General features: G+C 43.0%; 1 protein-coding gene across 1 annotated transcript; it reads right to left on the bottom strand.

Moving 5' to 3' along the window:
• Positions 1–5603: 5603 nt before the first annotated feature.
• On the bottom strand, positions 5604–9563 carry LOC117011198 (sushi, nidogen and EGF-like domain-containing protein 1). Its single transcript, XM_033086522.1, has 8 exons — positions 9442–9563; positions 8652–8705; positions 8529–8564; positions 8113–8243; positions 7029–7310; positions 6742–6879; positions 6100–6278; positions 5604–5696 (listed from the first exon to the last, which is right to left on the bottom strand). The coding sequence occupies exons 2-8, from the start codon at positions 8686–8688 to the stop codon at positions 5693–5695; spliced, it is 807 nt and encodes a 268-aa protein (XP_032942413.1). The 5' UTR covers positions 8689–8705; positions 9442–9563; the 3' UTR covers positions 5604–5692.
• Positions 9564–26686: the final 17123 nt, after the last annotated feature.

Here is a 26686-nt window from a genome sequence, read left to right on the forward strand (position 1 = left end):
GCAACCCAAGAATATTCTGTCCCAGGGATCAGCTCCCATGCCGCACTCCCTAATGGCCTCTGGTTCAGCAGTATTCCAGAAGTTTCTGCTGTCTTGGCCACCAGCAGGATGTGGTTGTCGTATCCCTCCAGTGCAACAACTGTAGGAATTGCAGTAACTGGTTATGTCCGGGATGCTGACAAAAAATGGCTCAAAGTTCACTGCACCGCTGTTCCCACCACTGCCCAACAGAAAAACCTGGACACCAGCTTCTGAAGTGACGAACAAGCCCTGTGGGGATTGGGTGCCATAGAGCAGTGAGTGGTTGGGTTGTATCTCACGCGTGGTCTTGGTGACTTCACCGTGACCTGTGACATGAGTTGGTTGGGCAGCGGTGATGTAGATGAGGTTGGATTGTCCTTGGAAGGGCACTGGGGGCACAAGGAAGGCTCTTCCCCACTGGGTCATAGGGTGGAGCTGTTCTACCACGTGATCACAGCGGCTCAACCTGCCCACACAGGTGTGACCGCTGAAGACGGCCACTGGCCTCTGTGCCACCACCCGTGTTCCAGAAAGATCGGCCGCACTCTGGATCTGCACTGCTTGGAATGGCTCCAGCAGGATGGTAAGGGTGGAGCCACGTCGGTGCAGCCTTCCACGGAAGGTGACATCGGCATTGAGGTGAATGTTGACTGTGGTGGGTTGATCCCAAGCAGCCACCACAAATTGGGCATTGCGGGTGGGGCCAGAGTTGGGGGTGACCACGTGGTATTCTGTCCCCCACCTATGGACTGGAATAATGACAGCAGAGTCAGCTGCCGTGGGTTTGTCGCTGACCATCACTGCTGTGACGGGAGCAGTGGTCTTCACCACCACAGCGTTTTCAAAAATTTGGCTTCCCACCATCTCGGCTTGGGGTGGGATCTTCACCAGGACTGGTTGGTTGGCAGCTGCCTGCACAGTCATCCGTAATCCAGGTCTCTTCATGGAGATGGTGGCAGTGGTGGATGGGGAGGGGCCAGTGAGGAGGAGGAGGCGGAAGTCGCTGCGAAGGGTGCGCTGGTCACCATTCTGCAGGAAGGCCACCAGGAACTCATCACCCAGGTGAAGTGGTGACATCTCAGAGGTAATGCTGGGGGCATGCAGGAGAGCTGGGGGGAGGAAGAAGAGGAGTGGGTAATTTGATAGATTATTGATTTGTTGGAGATTTGATTGGTTTGATGGATAATTAGTTTGATGGATGTAGGAGACTCTAGGAGACTGTAGGAGACTGTAGATGGCGGGCTGGATGGTCGGGACAAATGCAGAGATCTCTAAAGCCAGGCCTTGGAACTTGTGGTTTATGGCAAAAGGGTGTGGGTGAAAGGGCCCTGCCTGGAGCTGCCAGTCGCAGCTTGGACAGGGCAGTGAGAAAGTAAAGGGGTAAGAGGGTGGTAAGAGAGGGAAGTAAGAGGTAAAAGGTAAGAGCTAAGAGGAAGAGCAGGAGCTAGGAGGGTAAAAGCAAGAAGTAAGAGTAAGAGTAAGAGTAAGAGTAAGAGTAAGAGTAAGAAAGAGCGCAAGTTCCTGTTACAATACAATAAATCTTCTGTGTTGAATATTCTAATTTCCACTAACCAATCTAACACAAGATACAAGTTCTATAGCATTTACATGCAGCCTGTAAGAATCATTACATTACCATACTATGTTACTCTTTAAAACCTAAAAGCTACTCTTTGGACCCCTTCTGCCAAACTAGCAGGGTCTTCTCTGACCTTTGGACCTGCTCTCCAGCGGAAGGCATTGCTCAGTCATGGGGGGATTACTTTTGGCTGGCTATTCTATTGTCTTGTAGTTATTTAGTAACTAAGGTTTAGTATCTCAAAGATGGCTTTCATTTCAATCTCGCTTATGGTTTCCATATTTTCAGAATCTTTTGCTAGGCTATCATATTTACAAGGTTTTCCCGATTCATCTTTCCCAGCAGGTGGACAGTTGATTTCATGGATTACTGATTGCTGGATTATTGATTTGGATTGCTGGATTACTGATTTGATAACTTGATCAATTTGGTGGATTATTGATTAATGGATTATTAATTTAATGTATTAATGATTAGATAAATTATTGGCTTGATGGACTTTCAATATTATAGACCATTGATCTGATGAATCATTGATTTAATGGATTATTGATTCAATAGATTATTGAGCCAATGGACTTTTGAGTCAATGAATTAATAAATTAAAGAACTTTTTATTGGGCAGACTGTTGATTTGACGAAGTTTTAATTTCACGGTTATTGATTTTGATCTGACAGTTTACTGAGTTTATGGGCTACGGATTTGATTTAATGGGATATTATTTTGGAGAAAAAAATTAAATTAATATTGATCTAATAGATTATAGCTTTAATGGATTATAGATTTGATGGATTTATTGATTTTATGAACTATTAATTTGTTACATCACTGATTTGATGGAGTGTTAATTTGATCATTGATTGGATTAAGTTTTCATACACTCATTCTCCAGTTAGGAGAGTAAAATCCAGTTGGGAGAGTAAACTCTGACAAAATATTTAATGAATTAGATTAATCTGTTGGATCATCATTCACAGGAACAAACTATTTTAAAAATTGAAAATCCCAATTAATTCCCTGGGCAAAAGATGGAGCTTTTGGGCTGAGAAATCCTTCTTCTGGGCTGGAAAACCCTTATTTTGAGGAAATCCAAAATTTCAGGGAAATTTTACAGCTTTTGGGGCATTTCCCCACCATGTTTCAACTTACCCCAGAACATAACCATCCAGAACCATCTCAGAACATCTGCTTTTCCCAAGCTGCCATCCATGATGCTCTGGGTGCAAAAGATAAAAAAACCAGTCACATTCTCATATTTTTTGAAATCTCACTACAATTTTCCCAAAATTCACCATTTCTTAGCATAAAAATCAACAAATCCCCAAAATCTGTGTGTTTCAGCCTTGTACTCATCCCAAAAATCAGTGTTGTACTGAATTTGTCCCCAAAATCTGTTTTTCTCATTCAAACTATCCTCAAATTCACTATTTTAATTGCATTTACTCAAAAACGTGAATTTTATTGCGCCTGGTGCAATATTTAGCTTTTGTGGGGGCATTTCCACGTGCCTTCCCCCACCATGCTAGGTACCTTTGAATCTTCTTTTCCTTTTCCTCTTTTTTTTTTCTTTCTCCTTTTCCTCCCTCTTCCTTTTTCCTCTTCCTATTTTTTTGTAATTTCCTCTTTTCCCCTTATTTTCCCCATTCTTTCTTTTGCTTCATTTTTCCATTATCTCCTCTTTTCCCCAAATCCCATTTTTTCATCCAAATCCCCTCCGGGCTTTCTCATTTCTTCATCTTTTTTTTTTTCTTTTCTATCCCTTTCCTGCCTTTTTATTCCTTTTCTGTTTTTTTTTTTCATTTCCTTACCCCTTTATCCTTTCCTTCCCCTCTTCCCATTTTTCCTCCACTTCCTCAATTTTTCTTTTCTTCTCCCCCCTTGTTTCCTTTTTGTCTTGCCTTACTCTTTTCCCTTTTTTTCTGCTTTTTTCCCCTTTCCCACATTTTTCCTATTCTTTCCCTAGTTTTATTCCCTTCTTTCCCTAGTTTTCCTTTCCTCCCCATTTTTCCTTTTTCTCCCTTTTTTCCCTTTACCCCCTTATCCCACTCTTTCCCTCTTTTCTTTCTTTTCCTCTCTTCTTTCCCCAGTTGACCTTTCCTCCCCCTTTTCCCTTTTCTTCTTTTGCCCTCTTCTTTTCTCTTCTTCCTTTTCTTCCTTTTCTCCCTCTCTTGTTCTCTTTCTCCCCCTCATCCTTCCCTTTTTTCCCCAAATCTCTTCACAAACCTTCTAATCCCACTGCTCCTAGGACCAGACCCAGGACTGAAGGCGGGAAGGGGGGGGAGGAAGAGGAGGAGATTTAGGAGTTTTCAGGTGGGTTTTCCCACCTAGGGTCTTTCCTGCCAAAAAAATTATCAGTTATTCGATCTACATTTGCCCTTACCAGCCTGCGGCCCCGTTTGATCCCCAGCTTAGCTCCGTATCCCCAAAGAGCTCTGTTTTATCCCCAAAGCTGTGAAGAAAACACAATCCCAGGACAGCAGATCTGGCTCCTCCCTCAATTATTTTTTAATTTTGGCAGAAAAAGGGGAAAGAAAATGACTAATCCAGGCATCCCCAGGGGATAACCCCACTCAATGATGTGAGATAATTTTTGGCCAGGAAAGGTGAAAACAGAGAGAAAAACAGGGGTTTTTTGTTAAAACTGATGTCAAAAATTGGCATTACCAGATATCGAGGTTTTTTGTCCAATGTGTTTTAAATTATTCCACAATGGCAAGAAGCTGAGGGAGCAAAAATAGCATATTTTTTTGAGAAACAGAGGGTGTGATTTGGGTAAAAAAAAGAAGAAAAAAGAAAAAAAGGAAAGGTGAAGAGGGGAATATTTTTTTTAAATTTTGTGGGTTGAGGAATTGATAGGATCAATAGACTCAGGCTAGTGGCAAGAGGTGCTCCATGGGGAAGTGCCAGGTCCTGCCCTTGGGTCACAACAACCTCTGCAGCTCCAGGCTGGGGCACAGTCACTGGGAAGCTGCTCACTATAAAAGGCCCTGGGGGTGCTCGTGACAGCACCAAAACCTGAGCCAGGTGTTCCAGGTGGCCAGGAAGGCCAGTGGCCCCTGGGCTGTCCCAGCCTTGGTGAGGCAGCAGGAGCAGGGCAATGACTGTCCCTGTGCTGGGAACTGCTGAGGCCACACCTCTAATCCTGGAGGCAGTTTTGGGTTTCTCATGGTAATAAAGACATTGAGGGGCTGGAGGACGTCAAGAGAAGGGAACAGAGATAGGGAAGGATCTGGAGAACCTGGAGTGGCTGAGGGAGCTGGGAAGGGGGCTCAGCCTGGAGAAAAGGATGATTAGGGTCACTTTAGCACCTTCTACAATTACCTGGAAAAGAGGTTGCTGCCATGTGTGAGTCAGTCTTTTCTCCCAGGCAACCAGCAGCAGGAGAAGAAATGGTCCCAAGCTGTGCTAGGGAAAGTTCAGGCTGGACATCAGGAAGAATTTCTTCACAGAAAGGGTGATTGGGCATCGGAATTGTCTGCTCAGGGAGGTGGTATAATCACGATCTCTGGAGTGTTCCAGAAACATCTGGACATGGCACTCGGTGCTGTGGTCTGCTTGACATGGGGTGTTTAGTTAAAGGTTGGATTTGAGGATCTTGGAGTTCTTTTCCAGCTTTAATAATCCTGTGATTCTGTGAGTAGGAGTCAAGGGTGGGGTGGGGTAAAGTTATGTGTTGTGTATTTTGTGTGTCTGGTGATGTCCAAGTGTGTTGTAGGTGCAGCATTTTGGGGGTGTGTGCCAAGGTGTCTGTTGTGGGTTGTGTCTCTTGTGCACACGGCTGCCAAGACATTTCATATTGTGCAAGAGCCCAGAAATTAACACCCCAAAAGGCCAAATTGGATAAATTCTGTCACATTTCACCCCAAAGCCCCTCAGATCTCCTGCAACCGCAGGAACAGTGAGAGTGATAGTGATGTAAGCATGATGACATCACCATGCGTACCATGACAATGACAAGGACATGGACACTGTAATGTCTTAGCTGCAATTTTATTGCTCTGATAGAGGCTGGCATGATCTTGACCTGCACAGTGACTTCATTGGTGACAACAGTGGCAGTGGTGATGTCCCTCTGCCCCACTCCCCTCAATTCACCTAGAGGAGATATCAGCAATCCAAGAGGAAGAGCCACTTTCTACCCAAATGCCCAATACCCCCCAAAAAAATCCCAATATTCCCCTCAGAATCGAAATTTTCCTCTCAAATTATCCCATAAAATCCCCACCATTCCCCAACAAACTTCCAATTGTTCCCCAAATGCCCAGTTTTTTCCAGTTCCTAATTTACCCCTAAATCCTCAACATTTCAACCAAGATTCCCACTGCTCCCCCTAGATTCCTAATTTTCCCCAACAAATCCTGTCCTCCCCTGAATTCACGGTGGTCTTCCCACAGTCACAAATTATTGCCCTAATCGCCACTTTTCCCCCCTCACTCATGAATTTACTCCCCAAATTCCCACTTTTCCTCAAAATTCCCAATGTTCTCCTTTAACTTACAACCAGCAGTTGTTGCTTGGCTGGGGAGGATCCACACCTGTCACCTGGAAGTCATCCACCCGAAAAACCCAGCGTCCCGGAACCTTGACGTTGGAGGTGGTGGTGATGTTGATGATGGCATCAGTTTGGGATCCAGGAATGTTGTAGAAGTTGGTGTCATCACCGCTATTGAATCCTGCCTGGAAAACATGGGGGGAAGGAGGGAGTGTAGGAGGGCTGATCCCATCCAAAGGGGTATTGGGCCCCCAAAATTATTTTAGGAAGCGAACATATTTGGTATCACCCAGAAATAATATGGACCAACCTATGACCATCATTATCATGATCATCATCTCCAGAAGAAGGATGGACTACCCCATCTTCACCATCATCATCATCATCATTATCACTATCATCATTATCATTTCAAATAGCTGGGATGGGCCAACCTCTGCCGTTCATCATCATCATCATCATCTCCAGAAGGGATCAGACAGCCTGATCTCCCCAAAAATGTTGTGGGCCAATCCTGGACCCTCATCATGATCTTGATCATCTTCATCCCCAGGAAATGGGGTGGGCCAATCCCTGACCTTCATCATCATCATGCTCAGAACACGGAATGGGACAACCTCTCCCTTCTCCTCCACCCTTCCCACCTACATGTGCTGGGATGCCCCCAAGTCCTGTTTCAGCATCCCCATCACTTGCTGCTCCTGTGGTCCACTGGATGTCCCCGTAGTTGAAGATGATGTAGAACATCTTGGAGTCTGTGGTCAGCACAGCCTGGAAGGTGTTGCCCTATGGAAAAGGGTCACACAGGTCAAGGATGAGTCATGAAGGTCATGGGTGGGTTCTGGAGGTTAAAGATAGGTCAGTCAACAAGGCCACCAAGTGGGACAGCAAGAGCCAATGAGAGACGTTCCTGCCCCCTGGACCATAGACCTCACCTTTTCAGAGGTGGAGCCATAGTAGGCCACATGGTCCCAGGTGGCCACCAAGGCCCAGGTGGCTGTGAAGGGGCTTTGGGGGAAGTACTGGGTGATGTCCTGGCTGATGTCCTTCAGCAGGGCTGGGTCAGTGGTCTGGCGGTAGAAGATGTCCCCACCGAGCACGTTGTCCACATCCGCCCAGTACGGAGTCACAAAAGGGCTCCCATCCGCCAGAGGGAAGGGGTCAGGGGTGTATTGTCTGACAGGCTCGTTGAAGGAGATCACCCCATTGTTGTTCACCTGGAGGTGACACCAGGAGCTGGTGGGTACAACACCTTGACTTGGGTTGTGGAGTCCTAGAGATGGACCCTACAAACACATGATGAATCACCACCCCTAGGGACCCTCCTGGCACCTATCAACACTCCAAGATCCACTGCCCACAGGACTCCCCCAAGATGTACCAACCATAGGAACCCTCACCCACATCCACACACACATCCCACACCACTCAACACCCGAAGAACCCCTCAAGATCCATCAACCTGCCAAGACACACCATCCACAGGACCCCTCCAAATATCGAATCCGCAGAAACCCTAACAGTAACCACCCCTAGGATCCTTCAGAGACTCACCACCGTCAGGACTACACAACACCCACCAATCCCTCTGAAACCCACCCCTCAAGGACCCTCAAAAAATCCACCAGCCATGTGATCCCACAATGCCCACCAGCACACCCCAAGATCCACCCCACATGGGACCAGCCAAAATCAACCAACTGCCCCAAGACCCACCAGCAATATAACCACAAAGGACCACACCACCACCCACCACTGTCAGAACCCCTCAAGCACCTCCAACTCCCCCAATACCACTAGCCCCCTCGAGATCCCCCACCCATCTGAAGATATTTCACTGTCCAAGGATAAAACTCACTATGAACTCAAGAAGGGCTGAATTTGGGGACACACACACACACAAACACACCCACACACACCCACAACCACACCCTCCTCAGTAAAAAAAGAAGTAGAAATAAAGGGAAAATTTGGAAAAATGTAGGAAATTCCCGAAAAATGGAATTTGGGTTGACCTACAAATGCAGTTTTGTAGGTTTTGCCATAGAAGGTGAAGGGAACAGAGAGAATGATCGCCTCGGATGTCCCATCATCATGTTTGGGGTTGGTTGCATCCCCCTGGTGTGGTCCATAGGGATAGAGCAGGGATCCTGTAGGGAAATCAGGATTTGGGAACTGCCCCCAAATTCCCACCCAATTAAATGAATTTGGGCATGTAACCCATCAAATTTAAGGTTCCCATGGTCTTGGTTAGCTAAAAATGGTTCTATCTTCTACTCTGGGTTTTCATGGTGAAACTGGGGGTGAAAGAGAATGACTCCAGTGGAATTACATGCATTTTGGGAGAATAGTGGGAAAATGGTATGATGTGGGTGGGACAAAGCTTGGTTTAGGTGAGACTAATGATTTTTTTGGGCAAAGTTCCCAAAAGTCACCTTTTTCAGACAAGGTTTTGGTGTCCACCATTGAACCTGGAGAAGAAATAGGAGGGAAAAATAGTTGATCAATCATTTTTAGAACAGGGACAAAAACGGCAACAATTTTGCAGAAACATTTACCTAAAATCAGGAGGAAGAAAACACCAGAGGGTAACATCCTCGACCCTAAAATAACTGTAAAAGCCAGGAAAAGTTGAAGGAAACTATATGTATATCCAAACAAGCAAACCAACAACCCGCCCCCCCCCCCCCCCCAAAACAGATGATGCCGTAAAATGAAGTTCCAGAGGCAAAAAAAAATTTACATTAAAACACCAAACACACACTTTTCCCAGGAATTTTGTGTTGAGGGTTGTGTGTATGTGTGGTATTTTAACTATTTTTTAAAACAGAATTGAAGTATTTGAAAAGTTTGTTTTTTCATTTAACTACAGTACATTTTAAAGTATTAGTATATTTTAATTCAGGACATTTTAAAATTTGATTTAATTTTTTAAATGTTTAACTTACTATGATTGAATTTTAATAAAAAAATTCATTTAAGTGAAGATCATTTAATTTCATTATAATTTTTAATTCTAAATGCATTGCCTTTTTATTTAATGAACTTATAATATGAATGCTATTTTTATTTATCTCCCATTTATTTAGTTTTTTATTTAATTTTTCATTAGTTGAAACTTCAGTTTTTGCTATTTGTGTGAGTGAATTGAACATATTTTTCCCCTTCTATGCCCAAATTCAGGATTTTTTGCCTTTTTTCTGAAAATAATGAGGATTATTTAATTTTTTTTCATTTTAAAGTTGTTTAAAGGCACAAATCTTCCTTAAATGTACGAAAAATCAGGATTTTAAAGAGACAGTATTCCAAGGAATGACAAAAATCCCACTAGAATAAAAATTCCCTCACCTGGATTTCAACGAAGTGAACAGCTGCAGCCTGAAAATGAGCTCCAACACCCTCAAATGCTGTCTTTCGCCTCGTCCTGATCCTTTTTTATCAAAACAAAAAATACAGAAACATGGAATTTGCCAACTTTCCACCCATCCAATCTCTCTGAGCTCTTCCAGGATTCTTTAGAAAGGGAAACATAATCACGTGTTGAGGACTTAATCACGTGTTGGGGATTTTGGGCTCCTCCAGGTGTTTCTTTTAAGCACTGTGACAACATTTTTTGAATAATTTTGGGGTTCTGGAGACACCTCTGGATCCCTCCTCACCTATGTGGGGGTTTTGCCTCTTCCCAAACTTTCAACTTTCATCCCCTTATTTAATTTTTTTAAACAAAGAAGTAATTTTTAAATTATTTTTTATTATAGATCCCTTATCACCTTTTTTTTATTATGAGGAAGAAAACAAGATCATCCCTATTTATTTGAGATTTTGAGAATTTTTTATGTTATTTTGAGTCTTTATCATGTACTGTGGCCTTTTTTTCTAGGAAGAAAAAAAGAAGTCCTTATACACTGGAATTCTACTTTTAGGAGGAAAAAATAACCATTTAAACCACCAGCATTTTTAGTGCGGTTTCTTTTTTCCTTCTAAAAAGAAGTTAATATCTCTGCTTTTAGGGATTTTTTTAAGGGAAAAAACCCTTTTATTCTGTTTATTTTTAGGAAAAATTCTTGTTCCTTATTTACCTGGCATTTAAAATGTATTTTTTGCAGGAAAACGCTTTATTATCTCCCTCCTTTTTTCTTCCCATTTTTCTAAAGAAAAACCCCTTCATTTGCTTGCATTTTAAGAAACCTCATTTTCCCCAGTTCCAGATGGTTTTTTTTAAGCTCTTTAAAGTTGTTTTGTTTTGTTTTGTTCTGTCCAGAAGCTGGGCTGGGACTTCTCCAGAATCCTCAGCTGGGACTTCTCTCATTAATTTTGCGGGGGGAAAAAATGGTTTGGGTCTGTCTCCCTGGAGACAGTGGACGGGGGTTGAGAAGAGGGCACGGGTTCTGAGGAATTCACTGGATTTTTGGAGGGGCTCCCTGGAGGAGAGTCAGCTGGGATATCCCTGTGCATTCCCCTCATCCGTGGGTGTCCCACACCTTCTGAGGGACCCATCAGCGCCAAGATCCACCCACCCACTCCCAAATTCTCCAGAATTCTGGGGTCAGTTTCTCCACCCACCCCCAGCCTTGAGCGAAGAGACAGCAGAATTCCAAGGAAACGTTAATGCTGGCAGTCACTTGGTGTCATTGCTTTCAGTGTCGGGTGAGAAGAGGTGTGAAAAACAGATGGTGTGACATTTCTTGCTCTTTGTAACCTAGTGTGTCATGTGGAAATTGGTTCGGTTTGGGGCTAGGTTGTTCTGTTTTCCTCCCTGATTTAAGACTTCATCACAACACCTGGCTTTTATCTGTACTGCTAATGCTAGGAGGAAATGCAAAATGGTGCTTGCTAAAAATCTTGCTAAATACTGGTTCTAAAGCTTATTTGCATTAGACAAGAATACTGAATGGATCATGCCCATTCTAACTAGTGTTAAATACTGGTTTTCCTTTTCTCTAGACTGGACTGAACTTTCCATTCAGGTAAGAGATTTACATACGTAGTTTGAATTAAAATAACTGTTTTTTTTTTTTCTGAAATTCAGTTACTTCTTTCTATCCATGCTGAGAAACCACCTTTCTGGCCTCCAAGCCACAGGTGCCTGGGAAAGGCGCAATCTGGAGACTCACATCTTTCAAGGCCACCCAAGAATGCACATATATCCCTTGCTGATTATCCAGCTTTTAGGTCCTGAAGGAGGCTCAGTCAAATGGCACAAATTCTGCCTGCTTGGAAAACTGGCTGTTTAAACACTGGAAAGCAGGAGTTCAAATTCACATTAGTTTTACACCTCAGCCTTGGAACATGGTGCTGTGAATATTTGTTGCTGTGTTTGGCCTCATGAGGATGTTGTTGCTGTAATTTCATATAACTAGAACCAGCAAGAGTTAGAGAAAAAGACCCCTTCCCTGCCTCTTCCCTCTGGTACTGATCACAGAACACTGGACCTCATTCCCTTCTGCCTCAGCAGCCATGATTCTAAACACAATCAATTCTTTATTTTTCTGGTTGTAGGGAGGAAGTTGACACACCAGCCACATTTTCCTTCTGGAACCTTCACTCCACAGCATTCCAACAGGGCAGGCTCTGTCATGTTCCCCCAAAGCTTCTGGAAAGGGCTGTGCACAGGGCTGTGATGCAGGACATGGTGAAACACTGATCTGACCTGATCAGGCAGCTCCTGTGTTTCCTTTCCTTCCGTGCTAATGATCTCTGCACTCAGCTGGAAAAAGCTCTGCCTGAAGGATTGTCTGTCTTGCTCAAGGGCAGCCTCAGTCTGGAGAGAAAAGCAGGCATGGCATGTTTTAATCAGGGTCTGAAGAGCGTGGAAGGACAGACTGACTCAGTTATGGGTGATGATGCCATCAGTCAGTGCTGCAGAGACCTGCTTGCTGCCCAAGATCCTGGCTGCTGTGCCAAGCCAGGACACATCCCCTGGCTGGTCACTGGATGCCGCTTCTCTCTGTTTGACTCTTTCAGGAAACCTGCTGGGGATGCCAGCAGGCTTTCTAAAAAGACTCTGCAAGCCCCAGTGATGCACCACGGCTCTCACTCACTGTTCTGCTGCAACAGGAGGTCAGCGTTGGTTCAGTGTTGCCCTGAGTCTATTGCATTAATACCTATCAGTGCCAGTTTGTAGTGAAAGTTCCTGTATCTGCAGTCTACTGGTGTCACTGCTTTTAAATCCCTGTGCCTAAATTTCTTGTGTCCCCTAATTAGTATAGGGAAAAAGAGACACTTGAAACACCTCCCTGGTTGACACTTGGTTTTATTCATCATTCATTGCATTAAATCTTTTTGCAATGAGCCTTTGGAAAGAGAAGGAAATGCAAGGAGACACACAAAGAAGCTCATTTACAGATTTGCAATAAAAATCTGAGCACACATTATTAAATTTGTAATTCAACTGGCTTTTCATACTTTAGAAAATGAAAAACAGGGAATAATCTATTTTAAATGGGCTTGTGTGTGATCACTCCATCAAAACTAGCGTTCTTTTTTGTTAGCAAAGTCTCACTTAAAAAAATTCTACCCATAAAATGAGAAAGAGTACATTCTTTACTGCTAAAAATTTTCTAGAGCTAGAAGACAGATTTTAAAAGTATGTAAGATTTCAAAAATTCCACTTCCATTCCCATACATTTATCTGTGATTGAATTACATTTGTATTAGGATGCATCTCCACATCGTGGTGTAAATTAACAATCTGCCAAGATGACAGCAGGGAAGTGAACCAGAACTGCATCAGAAAGGAATTTTATTTGTTGCCAGCAGTTTCCAGCTACAGTTGAGACTAAGAAGCTCAAATTACACAGCTAACTTATTCTGAGAAGCTATTTATTTTGATCAGACTGTAGCTTCCTTTTGTGATGACAGCGAACACAAAGTACTCAGTCTTTCAACAACCCAGGAAAGCCTAAGAAAAGCCAGGTAAAGAAGATTTTATCAAAAACATCATGTTGACCATTGATCATTCAAGATTCCCAGTGGGTTAGAAATAGCATTTTAGGAAGAACTTTTTGTTTTTACTCGAAGTATTGGTGAGATCTAGTTGAAAAAACTTTGCATTGGAAAATTTTGTGGGAGAGAACTTCAGTGTTCTCCACAAACAGATGGGGAAGGTAATGGATATTGTACATCCTTCTTCGTCTTTTTCCTTCCTGCCAGGCAATCAGATCTGCTTAACTGTGACTCACACAACCCTGTTGTTGCTGCTTTATGCGTTATTTGTGCTACCGGTTTACTTCTCACAGACTGTCAGCAGACTTTGAACTGGGACTGAGGTTTAATTGGACCTGTGTGCAATTAAGGGGGACAAGCAGATTCACCCTTTTTTTAATGATGGAGGAACTCCACATAGCTGCCATGGTGTCTGTCCAATAAGATCTCCAATTAAATGAAACATGGTATTCTGTAACTCAGGATTTAGAAAGCCAGATTTCACAAATTTTGTGCAGATGTTTTACAGGATTTAGAGGAGATCTTGAGTGAGTGTAATTTCAGCCTTGAAATTATTTTCTGGCTGTTTAGCCCTAACACAAATGCTCTAATTCTCTTGTGGAGAACTGCCTTCATTCCCTGTATGCAGCTCATGAAAATGAGGAGAAGGGAAAAAAACCTCTTAAAACTTTGTACTGTCTCAAGTGACAAGAACACCTATGACAATGATTAATTGCCACCTTAAAGGGATGTTCCCCTGTCAGAACCACTCTGCCTATTCTGCAATGGCAGGAATTTGGTTACAAAGGCATGCATGTCTTTGTCCTCTATGAAATGTTAAAGACGAGCTCTAATTTTAACATCAACATGACAGATAATTTCATGTATCTTTTATAATAAGTCCTTTTACATCTGGTGTCTTCCTTTACTCTTCCTGACAGATTCTTGTGTTCAACACAGTGTTCAGCTTTGACTCATGACACGGTAAAATGCTTCCAGAAGGATGCTGTGTTGTAATAATAATCAGCTGGGACTCAGTTTCTTCATGCAGGGAAAAGCCCATTCTTTATTCACATGATGCATTTTTATACAGTTTTTACAGACCTGGTGTTGAACTCCCATTGGTTAGTATTTTTCTTGCTATTCAGTTCATTGGTTAGAAGGTGTTTTGTGTGTACATGCTAAGACACTCTCACTCAGATGTTTACCTATCTTGTTCACTGATTCTCATGGGCCATATCTACTGTTTATGCAGGTGCAGACCGGAATAGATCATTGTGTTAACTAACTTTTCATTCCTCTGATTCTTTTTTGTGGGCACTTACAGGCTACTTCTAGCTTAAGTAGGGTAGCAGGGCCCAAACAATATTTTCTAAGACCTTTCTTTTATAACACCTTGTACCTGTCTGCAACAGTGCTGCTGTCTTCTACCCTTAAAATAGCCTCTGCCATCTCCAGGTGATTACTGTCACCTTGTTTTGAAATACCTTGAAAACTCAGGTGTCCAGAAACACCTGGGGTCAGCTAACTCTCAGAATGACTTCCCATACTGACAGAAGCAGTCTGTGTATGGCTGAGCCAAAGGGAGCAAAGGTGAGTCAAAGGTGGAGGGAGATCTCTCTGAGGCATTACAATTCTGAGAAAATTTTAAAAACACCTGGTTCAGAACACCTGTGCCACCCATGACTGTTAAATGAAACAGAAAGTAATGTTCCTGCACTGCACTGGGCTGAGCTGGAAACTTCTTTCTGACAACACATATGGGGCTGCGTTTCAGATCTGGGGCCAAAAGAGCATGGACAGCACACTGATGACTTCTTATTACTGAACAGTGCACAGGATCTACACCTCCTTTGCTTCTCTGTGCTCTCTCAGGGAGCAGGTGGGGTTTGGAAAAGTGACTGGATTTTGTACAGCTAGGACTCAAAGTGACTCAAAGCAATATTCTGTATCAACCAGTACTGTGCTCAGCAGTAAAATGGCAGGAGGTGGAGAGGAGCTCTTCCCAAAGCAGCCACTTCTTGGAGATCATTTGCTGGGTGGGTGACTGACTTTATACCTTCTTTCTTTCCATTTTTTTATTCCCCTCATTTATTAGACAACCTTTATCTGAACCCATGACACTCTCATTTTGCCCTTCTGATTCTCTTCTCCACCCCTCTGGGAGAACCAGTGCAAGAAAATTGCTGTTTACCCTACGAGAGACTCACCCAAATGTGAAACAGAACTAAGAAAGACCCTCTTTCATTTAAAAAGGGTGAGGGAAATAAAAGACCAACAGAGGAACACTGGAATGAGTACAGAAAAATTCTTCAGATGTTCTTGATATTGGTAGCTGCATCAAAAACTTTTGGAATTGGCCTTCTGTAGTTTTGGGAAATAGAATTTTGGCCTGATTGTAACACCACTATTCCAGTCTTGACAAGCATTTAACCACACATTTGTCTGTTACTGTTGACTCTCTATAAGCAGTATAATACTCTCCAATTATCTGTGGTTTGGGAAGTTATGATATGGCTTAAGTCAAGCCGAAATTATGCTGACCAGAAGTAACACAAGGGTGCGAGTACATTAGTATGTACATTACCACTTACTGTAGAGCAAAAGGAGCAGACCTGCACAACAAAACATTCAGGGCTGACATTCACATCACACAGACTCAGGGTGTTCTATTTGGACTAACCCTAGGCTGGTCCTGTAGACTGAAAGGCTGCAGGAGGTGAAGCTTTTTAGGAGACACTCTGGACGTCAGGGTTTGGTTATGCCTTTTCCAGAAAAAAGCCCATCATCGTGGTCTGAAAGGGCTCCATAAAATGAATGAATGTGTCACACATGGGTATGATTGGGAAATTCACTTTTGAGCCCAGTTGAAGGGTAATACAACTGTGTTATCCATAAGCAGATACACAGTTCCAGAAGTTACGTTACTTTCTTCCAAAGCCACAAGTGATACTGATTCCTTCCACTCAAATTTTAAGTAAGGCTCCCAAAATGTAAGCCATATGTGGGGTTTTGCATACAGAGGTTTTTCTTTACGAGAACTTCCTCTGTGAGTTAATAGTATTAATTGAAAGCTGATGTAATAACTGACAGCCTGGGAAACTAATTAGAAAAGCTACTTCATTTCTGTGAATCACATTGGTAAAAGCAAGAAAACGTCGGAAAAGTTCTCTTTCTTTTCCGGCTGGTAAGCAGGTAACAGCGGCCCGGCTGGGCCCAGCCTGGCCCGGCCCTTTCTCTCATGGCCGGGCAGGGGTGGGCTCGGGAGCCGCCACGCCCTTTCCGTTTTCAACCAGGGCACCTGATGGCTAGTGGGGAGGGAGGTAGAGAAGCCTTTTACTAAGATCCTGGCCCTGCTAGGATCCCTCCAGTGGGACCACAGCTCAAAGAGGCCCTGCCTTGCCGGCTCGGAGCGGCCCTGGGGAGGCAGAGCCCCCCCAGCGCGGCCTGAGATCCTGGAGCGGCTCCAGCAGGGCCTGGCCCAGTTCCCGCACCTACTGAGTGAAATTTTAACCCTACCAATGCAAACCTCCTATCTTCTTCCTTCACGTAAGAAGTAATAGAACAAAAAGAAAATACACTAAAGTCAGTGAAGTAAGAGCCCAGTTTCCACATGGAAGGAGATTCAAGAGATGCCATAAAGGTTGGCTGAAAAATCTTTTCGTAAGCTATGGGGTGGACTGTACTGCATCGGAGATTCCTTTAAATAATGAAAAAAAAACCTGAGAGGGTTGAAGTGTTTAAGAAAAAGATCCTTTGCCCCGAGGAAAAGGAGGATCTCTGTTCTGGAGAATGAAGTATAAACAGAGGCATTTGAGAAAAAAGAGATAAAGAGAACTTTTACTTTTGAACAGCTTGCCCTTAAATGTGCCCCATGAGTTTAACATGGCCCTCTGGGAAGGCTGTGAAGATAGGAAGAGTTTCACGATTTGCAGATTTCTTTTCTCCGGCCAGATGGGAATTGTAAAAGTGAAGACAAAAGAAAACTTTATTTTTCTCTTGGAAAGAATTTCCTGTAGCCGAACAAGAAGTAAACTGAAATGATTAGTCAAGTGAAAGACTAACTGATGTGTCTCTCTATGTTGTTGTTAAGAAATGTAGGAGGTGGGGGGGGAGGGAGTGATCTGAAAATCTTATCCTGAAATTCTTATTTTCTCTATGTTGTTAATAAATTTTTTCTTTATACCCTTTTAAGTTTTAAGCCTGCCTTGGTTTTGCTCCTAATCCTATCTCACAAAAAACCTAAGTATATTAGAATTAGCAAACCTAAACTAAACCAATACACCATAATATATTGCAATTGATTTGAAGAATTCATGAAGGTCTACAGTAATGGGTAGCAGCTTTGAGACCTGTGAGACTTGCATCTTTGCACAGGTCCTGCCTTCCTGCCACCTGATATTTGGGAGACATTACTTTCAAGAGGTCTAAAAAGGCTGGCCAGGTTTACCAAACTCATTTTTGTTCCTATGCTGTTATGTTTTTGTTGCCTTCCTGTTGAGGGAAGGGCTGTTGGAAAGCAATTAACATATCCTGCATCCAGTCGAGAGTGCTGCAGGGCAGAGCACAGGGGCTCTAACCACAGTTTCCAGGGTGACTGCTGGAAGTGGTTTCTAGGTGATGCAGCTGGACAGTGTTCTCCTTAGTAAACAGTAGGGTTCATCTGGGAATGTCCAGCCTAAAGTCACTGAGCTATACTTCAGTAAGCTGAAATGTTTGTGGTCACTGGGAACTGCTGGCAGAATCCATCTGAAAAACACACAGCAACTGCACAGGAATTATTTTTATTTGGAGTTTTGGTTTTTTGTTTGTTTGGTTTGGTTTGGTTTTTTTGCATTTACTTGTGTAGAATGTCTGAGAGATAATTTAAATAAAGAACCTATGCTGATATCTCCTTGGCTTTCTCTCTGTTAAATCTATCAATTTCCAACTGCTGTGCTGCGGGGGATGTGAGGCAGGGCCAGAGAGCAGGGCCTTGTCCTGTAGTTGTCTGGTTGTCACAGGTAAGAGAATTCAGTCATCAAATTCCTCTTGCCATCAATACAATGAAGAAAACAGCCCTTTGGGTCAGTAAAATAACATTTTTTGTAAGAGTCTGGGTCAGAGAAATTGGTTTTTTTTTTTCATATCTCTGCAAGGAGAGGCAGGTTTTGACCATCAGTTTGCAATGTGACAAAGCAACCAGAGGTACCCTCTGGAAGTGGCACCAGACTGTAAATGTGGGTGTCCACCTAGGGCTGGCAGATACCCCTGAAGACCCTACAGAGATCCCAGTCCTAAAACATGCAACTTCTACCGCACCCTCCTGTGAAGGCAGCAGGGTCACGCACAGTCAGAGTTGGCATCAGCACCTGCTGATGTCCACGTATTTTCAGAGTGACTCTTCTAATAAGTATTAATGATTTCTGTGTATATCTCTTTCAGTAATTACCACAGAGTTATTCCATTTTACACATGGCAGAGAAGGTTAATGACCTGGAATCTCACAAGCACTGTATCATAATTATGTCAGTCATTAAACTTCTAATGGTCTGTTTGAAATATGGGAGAGACAAAAGCTCATCTGGCTGTTCTCTCATGCTCCATGCTGCCTTCTACATTTTCATATTTGCTGAACTCAGGAGAGGCCAAGGATGTTAACCCGTATGTAGAAATGAGGCTGGCAGGTCAGTGGTGTGTTTCATCTAATCTCTCGCCTCTGAAATTAGCTACATTTGTCGGGAGAATCATTGTGATGTCTGAAGAGTGGCGTGGCTGGCAAGAGAGGACCTGCTAGCTCCATTTCACACCTGTGGATGTGCCATCAGCCTTTTGTGTCTTTATTTCCTCTGCCATGTACCTTCCTTAACGACTGCAATTGAATGAATTTCAGCACAGAGCTGTGAAATCAGGACAATGAGCCCCTGGTTTCCTGGCAGTGTACCAAAAAATCCTCACAAAGCCAGAGGCCACGAGTTAGTGACCACTTGGAGTGTTTTCGGTAGTGCAAAACTGTTGTGGTGTGGGTACTTGGATATACCCTTCATCCTCATTTTAACACTATCAAATACATCGGTAAGTTTTCCCTGAATTACATGTCCAGTGGCAATTCAAATTACTTCCTCAGTCACAGAAATTGAAAGCTACTGAGGAATCAGCAGAGTGCGTTTCACACTTCTGTCAGCCTGCTAAAGTTTTCAGGTTTATCACAAATTTTAATTTTAAAATACCAATTTGAAAAAACCAAAACATAAATAATATACATCTTCACTGAAACACTTCCTTTCAGCTTTTAAATTTCAGAAGCATAAAGAGGAAAATCTTGAAAACATATCTTGTTTGCCAACATGTGTGAGGACATTTAAGTGGAAAATAATTATGATTTGATATTTAAAGAAACCACACTTGTTAATTTAGTTTTAATATTCTGTGGTTTATTTCTTTTTAAGTAAGTTTTTACTAAAAATTCCATTTTCTCAGTAGTTTTCAGTTTCTGGGTTGACAGACATAAACTACATTTTTGTAGATTAAAAATCCAGATATTTTTTAACAATATTGAATAAATTTACTATTCTAAATTAACAGGTTATACTAAATAGTGTCTCATTTATTACAGATATTATTTATACAATTATTTAAATAAATATTCAATTATTAGTTTTAAGCACACATTTCTTTGATCAGTGGGCTTGCTTGACATTTTCACTCAAACAATTCAAAAATCTTTCTTGTAACTCCACAAAATTGATCAAAATTTTCTGAAAATTTTGGGATAAAACCTCAAAGTCCACTTATGTAAAGGGGAATGAAGAAAAAATGGTTTTCTGGAGGGAAGTTATGAAAGAAAAGCTGAAGAACAGAATGTATTCATAAGCAATACGGATGAAACACTGACAATGAAAGATTCCTGCTAACAAGACCCTCCCAATACACAAGTATGTTTTAAATGGCTTCTTGGTACTCCCATTAGTTGTAGATATTAGGAAAATAAAAAGCCAAAGACAAATAAAATTATTTTGAAGAGGTTTTTTTAACAAATGTTACTGATTTATGTTGTTATGTAAAAATTTTTATTTCATATCTTGATTTTTTTAGTGCTATAACACAGGCTAGCTGCTGGTTTTCTTAGGAAAGCATTAATTTTAAATCAAAAGCTCAAAATTGTCAGAAAAACTTGGTAACTTACCTACTTTTCCCATTGTGATTGCTTTCCAATTACACACCTTGTGGTTTTATGTTGATTTGAAAAAGAAAAAAAAAAAAGAAAATAAAAAATGAAACTTGGAGAAAATTCCCATAATACTCTTCATTTTCATCACCTTTATTCATTAGTTTTTACAAAGAGTTCTATGACCGAATTCCTGCACACTCAAATGTTTGGTTAAAAAACTCTGCTGATATTAACAAAAACCAAAATCAAAACCACCAACCCTCCAACCAATATAGGAGTCCTTTCCATTTTGGGGTTCATTGTCACGTACTGTAAATGTAAATATTTAATTTTAATAATGTTAATCTGGAAATTACATGGCAAGGGCATAAGGGAGACCAGATGAATAGCACTGAGCAATACTTGAATAATCCTCTGACAGATTTGATGATGTTTGGGTTTGGTAAGATTTTGGGTGCTTTTTCTCTTTTTATACAAACTATTTAGGAAATCCTGTTATGGGGAAAAGTAGAATGATCTCCTCTGAAATATCAATTTTTTTCTTTGGTGAAAAGCCTATCTTGGGGGTCAGAAATGTATTCCAGCTCTTGTTTCACATGCCTTAGGACTCCTGTGGAATTATGAAATATTCTTTTCCATTTTCCCTTAGTAATCAATTGTAGCAAGCGTGTGCCACTGCATTGGTGTTGGTATTTATGATACATCTAAATCTGAAAAATTCAGTCATAAATCACATCTTCTTTATGTGCATAACAATGATGTAATCTTGATACTCAAATTTCACTTCACTGAAACATCCCTGCCTTGAGTTGTTCCCTTGTGGGAGACATCACTGAGGAGCACCTGTACCCTAACCCTCGTCCCTGGCAGGCATCAGATTAAGTTGTGGCGATCCCGAAGAAAAAAGTTCCAAGGGATTACGGGATCACCCATGTTAATGTCTCATAAATATTCCTGACCCTCATTTCCCAGTGACCATTACCACTCCCAGTTTCCAGAATGTTCCTCATTCTTTGTTTCCCCATTGGTCCCTACCTTCCCTAACCCCACCTCTGCACCACTTTCTTCTCTACCCATTGGACTCTGACCTCGACTCCACCTCCTTTCCTGCTTCCCTTTTATACCCTAGACCACCCCACATTTTGGTTCTCAGCCATCGACCCCTATAGAGACATAATCTGTGTTTGGATTTGTGGGCCTCATCCCACATTTGTTTTCACCCTTATTAAAGTTCTTTATGTTACTACTCTTCACCGTTGCACCTACTCTTCATTTATTTTCGCCACTCCTCCCTCATATCAGAAGAACCCTGAACCCTACAAAGCATTGTCGGGGACCACCCTCACCCCCCGACATTCCCTGAGAAGTGGAATCAGCAGAAGTGGAGCCTTCTGTAAAGTAATTGATGAATTGATGCAGTCAGAAATCTGTACAATGAACTGATGATTCCTTGAATGAGATGTGCCCTGTGCTTGTGAAGTTTCACACTGCAAGCATTTAACAAATACTGCGAGAATGAGTGGTGTGGTGTGTTGCTATTCTTCCTAATACTTATATTTTTATTATCTACACCTTTTTCAGCTACACTTGATGGTGCAGGAATGAGGCCAAACGCTGGTTTTTTGGTCAGCTTTTTTTTCTCTTTCTTTCCACAGTTGCTCTATTTCTAGCTAGTTCTCTAAGGTACAGTAATTTTATGAATACAAGCCGCACCATTTTCACCAAAATTTTGGTGGAAACCCGGAAGTGTGGCTAGTACTCTGAGGCGGCTAATATAGTAACAATATTCTAAAAGCTACCAACACGGAAGTGAGAGCCCGCAGCAGCCCCAAGCCAAGCTGAAGCCCGGCCAGCCCCAGCAGAGGTGGGAAAGCCTGGTAGAGCCTGGGCCAGCAGCACGGATCGGGGGGCGGGGCAGAGCCCGAGCCAGCAGCACAGGGGAGCCCAACGGCGCGGGAAAGCCCAGCAGAACTGGGGCTAGCAGTGCGGGGGAGCCCAGCAGAACTGGGGCTAGCAGTGCGGGGAAGCCCAGCAGAACCGGGGCCAGCAGCGTGGGGGAGCCCGGCAGAGCCGGGGCTAGCAGTGTGGGGGAGCCTGGCGGTGCAGGGGAGCATCGCAGAAGTGGGGCTAGCAGCATGTGGGAGCCTGGCAGCGCAGGGGAGCATGGCAGAAGTGGGAAGCACGCCGGCGCGGGGAAACCCAGCAGAACCAGGGCTAGCAGTGCAGGGGAGCCCGGCAGAACCGGGGCTAGCAGCGCAGGGGAGCCCAGCAGAACCGGGGCCAGCAGCGTGGGGGAACCCAGCAGCACGGGGGCTGGCAGTGCTGGCCAGGGCGAGCAAACGCAGTGGTGGCGGTACAGGTGGCAGGGGGGGCAAGCGAGCCTGGTGGCAGCGGCTGCAGCACCTCCAGGCAGGCCCCGAGCAGCCTCGCCGAACTGTAGCGCTGAGCTAGGCCACCCAGCCCCATCAGCAACCATAAGCGGGCCAAGCCTGCCTGGCCCCGCCCCGAGCCAGTAAACCCCGCTATGCTGCAATTCTGTTGCTAATTGGCAAATTTGTGAAAGTTGCACACAGATCCTCGCTACAAACGAAAGTGCAGCTAATAGTCCGTTGCGGCTTATGTATGGACAAGGACCTAAACGTTACCGGCACCCTGGAAATGCGGCTTATAATCCATGCGGCTTGTATTAGTGAAATTACTGTAGTTTGATCTGTGTTTTTCTTGTCTTTTGCTTTTGTAGACATAATGCTGAATCATAGTGGAATAAAAACTCCCAGTATATGTTTTTTCCACTAATTAAGAGAGTGCTCAGGATTTTTGAATACTTTCCTGATGAATAATATAGCTGGTTTGACAGCAAAACTCAAACTATGGCACGCCTTGATCACAAAACAAAAAATGTACAGTAATTTCACGACTACAAGGCGCACCCTTTTGACTAAAATTTTGGCCCGAACCCGGAAGTGTGCCTTATAGTCCAGTGCACCTTATACATGGACAAAGTTCGGAAATTTGCCAGCCTGGAAGTGTGAGCCACAAGCTGCAGGGGGAGCTGGCAGGGTCACAGCTGCCAGGTGGAGGCGGGGCCGCAGGGCCACGGCTACCAGGTGTAGGCGAGCCTGGGGGCAGGTGGGCCCACAGCTACCGGGTGCAAGGGGGCCCGCGGAGCTGTGGCTGCCGGCTACAGGCGGGTCCACAGTGCCACGGCTGCCAGGTACAGGCAGGCCTGGGGAGCCGTGGCTGCCGGGTGCAGGTGAGCCCAGAGGCCCACGGCGCCACAGCTACTGGGTTGAGGCGGGGCCTCGGCCAGCAACTGTGCAGGGGGAGCCGATGGCAGATCCTCGCTGCAAAAAAAAGGTGCGCCTTATAGTCCAGTGCACCTTATATATCGGCAAAAGTTTGGAAATTTGCCAACACCTGAGGTGCGCCTTATAATCCGGTGCACCTTATAGTCATGAAATTACTGTAAGCTCTTCTAGAAATATTACAGTGGTGTTTCTTCCCCAAGATTTTGTATATTTTTCGGGAGTATGAGCAGGATTTATTTTGCAAGAGGGAAGTAAACCTGGAATTTTTGACAAAAAATTTCTTACAACTGCATTTTTTTAATGAATAGCTGAGTGTTTCAGACCCTTTGGAGGAAAATCTACTGCTTCTCTCTGAAGAAGAAGGAATTCTCTTGGGCTGTGAAATTAGGAGCTCAGCGACTTGAGGACATGGGTCTGCAATTTGCAATTAAAAACTTATTGGTGAGTAATGATTGGTTTCATTTTATGCTTATAAAAATATGTGAGCTTTCAAAGATATTTTAACCTTCGTTTTTCTTTTGGTGTAGAGCTGTGTCTGGACTTTATTGGTAAAGCTGTAACTGTAAATATTTGGCAACTGGCAATTTGCATTGCATAATTTAATTACTTTCACTGTGTTATTTACACTCAGTAATGAGATACTTTCTAAAACTAATTAGATGTTCTTGCTTAGTTGCAAAATCTTTTAAAGGCATTTATAATTCAATGTTCACTGCTTTTTCCTATGTCATCCAGTATTAAAGACAAGCCAAATCACCTATTTCTGTCCCCTTTAATTGAAACAGAACTATTTCCATTTTCTGTTCATGGACTGGTTGTGTTACCCAGCTTCAGGTAGGCTGTTTAATCTTCATTTTGTTTGGTGACAATAAAGAGGTTCCCGATAAAGGAAATTGTAGAAAAAAAGACATTTTGTTTTTCTTTATTGACCAGCACCAAGGAAGACACAAGTCATGTGCAGAGGGGGTAGTTTGCAAATGCAGCTTAGTCTGGTTTCAGAGAGCAGAAGGAATGACCTCTATTGCATTGTGGAATTACCCTCATCCACTTCCATTTCTTTATTAAGACTGTGTCATTTCTCATAGCTTTTGCCTTGTGGAAAGACATTTTTCTGCTCAATGTCAGAGGAAAAAGTAATTTACTTTCTATACGTATTTTGATGACAGGTCCACTCTAAATATTGGGATTTCTTCTTAAACTTGATAACTTCACATGCTTTTGATGCTAAAGTTATTTTGCTGGGTGTTTAATTAGAGGAAATCAAAGAAGGTTATTTACATTTAATTTTGTAGTTAGAGTTTGGTCTTTTCAGTTTTATGCCAGACAATACAACATCCACTCTGTCTGGCATCAATTGAACTTGTAAATAATTTATGTAATTCATTTACTTGATAAGCCTCCCCATCTCATTTGATGACTTTTTCTCAACCAAGCTGGCGAAATCTAGCTGCACTGGCAATGGGCTCAGCAAAAATAAAATACTTTGAAAGTTGTATCAGTGCTCTAAGGTGGGTGTGACAGTTGACGCGTCTTGTTTGGTGCTTCATAAAGCTTAACTGCTTGCAAAGTGTTAACCATCACTACAAAAATTACTTCTAGGCTTGCATAAATTAATACTCCTTTAAAAAGCTTACAAGAGATGATCCTAGACTTTCTGACCCTTGGACATGAGCTGGCATGGTCAGTCCTAGATTGCCACATTCCCTGGCGCTCCCAAAGTGTCACATCTCTGGTCCAAAGAGAAATTGTGTCAGGGCCATCATGGGCTGCTCCAGCAGGGCACAGAAAGCCAAACTCAGTCAAGAGGAAGTTCAGGGAAATAACTCGTCCAATATGATGGCAAAAAAATTTTCCAACTCAGTAATTTTTGGTTTTTTCTCATTATTTAAATAGTGACATCCATGAGAGCTTTTTGCTCTGTCTGTCCTTTCTTTCATACAAAGGCTGATGGGTCTTTTGTTTATCAGGCAGGGCTATTTTTAACCACTGTCATAACAAAGTCTTTTTTTCCCTTTGCTCATTTGGTGCAGGGCAGCAATCAGACTTTGAGAGGACAGCAAAAGAGAATTTTTGGATAGGATTCTGAGGGCAGCTTCAGCCTTTTTATCGTAAACCTTCCTGTGTCACTCTTGCTTTCATCTCTCTGCTGGCTCACCCTGCTGCAAATGTATCTTGGACCTCTTTGTCCAGTGGAAAGAACAGTTTATGTGCAGAGGGGGTGCACCGGATGATGGAGATAGTAACTGCACTTTTTTTCCAAGGTATTTCCAAGTATCTTCTGATTGTGTGGAGGTACCTATGAACTCAAAGTATTTGTTTTGCGGAAGAACTCTGAACTGGTAAATCCTAGGTCTCTGCTCCAGGTGCCTACCCAGCCCATCCCAGCATTGTCTTCCATAGTGGATGAGTCCAGCAGCAGAGCATCAGTCCTGTAGGAGAGAGGCTCAGTGGAAACAAAACACCTCAACCCCTCCTGTTTGATGCTCAGCCTTCCTCTTGAAGTCTTCTGCAGATCTTGTATGTGAATATCAGAAGACCAGGCAAGGGAGAAAAGCTGGGCGTTAAGCTCCAGTAGTCAGCAGTGTTCTTACATTGCTGCAAAGGGACCTCTCACCACAATACCCACACTTTTCAGTAAATAACTGCCTCATTTTATGGCCAGCAAGCAGTGTGGCACATAGAACTCCGAACAACAGAGGGAAACAGTAAAAATAATAATCACTTACTCACACAGGAAACAGCAAATTTGGCTTGAGTTGCCAAGTGACTGAGGTGTTTCTGTTGGGAGGAAATAGTGAGTTTTACATCCCTCAGCCAATTCAGAATACAATTCTAGAATATAGTTGAAAAGGCAAACAAAAGACTGAGGAGACTGGCCCTGTGGCTGGGCATTTTCTCCCAATACAGCAGAATTAGCTCAGAAGCTGTGGGATGGTTGGAGTTATAACTGCTCCTTTACACTAACTTTTCTGAGAATATTCCCTAAAGCATTGGTTCCCCGAGGTTCAAATGATGAGCCAGTTAAATTAATTTAATATATTGCATAAATATTATGCACTGATTTGGACAGGGAAAGAAGAAATTGGCTGACCTCATATTCTAACCATTAAACCACCGAAGCTGGGTGGGAAAAGAGTGTGCTCCTGATCCTCAATTCACAGGTTTCTTTATTTTTTCATCATTTGAGTGGAGCAAAGGCTTGTGATGTAAA

This window comes from Catharus ustulatus (genome assembly GCF_009819885.2).
Source record: "Catharus ustulatus isolate bCatUst1 chromosome Z unlocalized genomic scaffold, bCatUst1.pri.v2 scaffold_29_arrow_ctg1, whole genome shotgun sequence".
Lineage (NCBI taxonomy): Eukaryota > Metazoa > Chordata > Aves > Passeriformes > Turdidae > Catharus > Catharus ustulatus.

Bases quoted from the DNA above. Each gene is read 5' to 3' on its own strand.
- LOC117011198 (XM_033086522.1), bottom strand. From the start codon at position 8,688: ATGTTACCCTCTGGTGTTTTCTTCCTCCTGATTTTAG. The intron at 8,565-8,651 runs GTAAATGTTTCT...TTTCTTCTCCAG, and splicing joins TTTCTTCCTCCTGATTTTAG to GTTCAATGGTGGACACCAAA. The intron at 6,880-7,028 runs GTGAGGTCTATG...CCTTTTCCATAG, and splicing joins ATGGCTCCACCTCTGAAAAG to GGCAACACCTTCCAGGCTGT.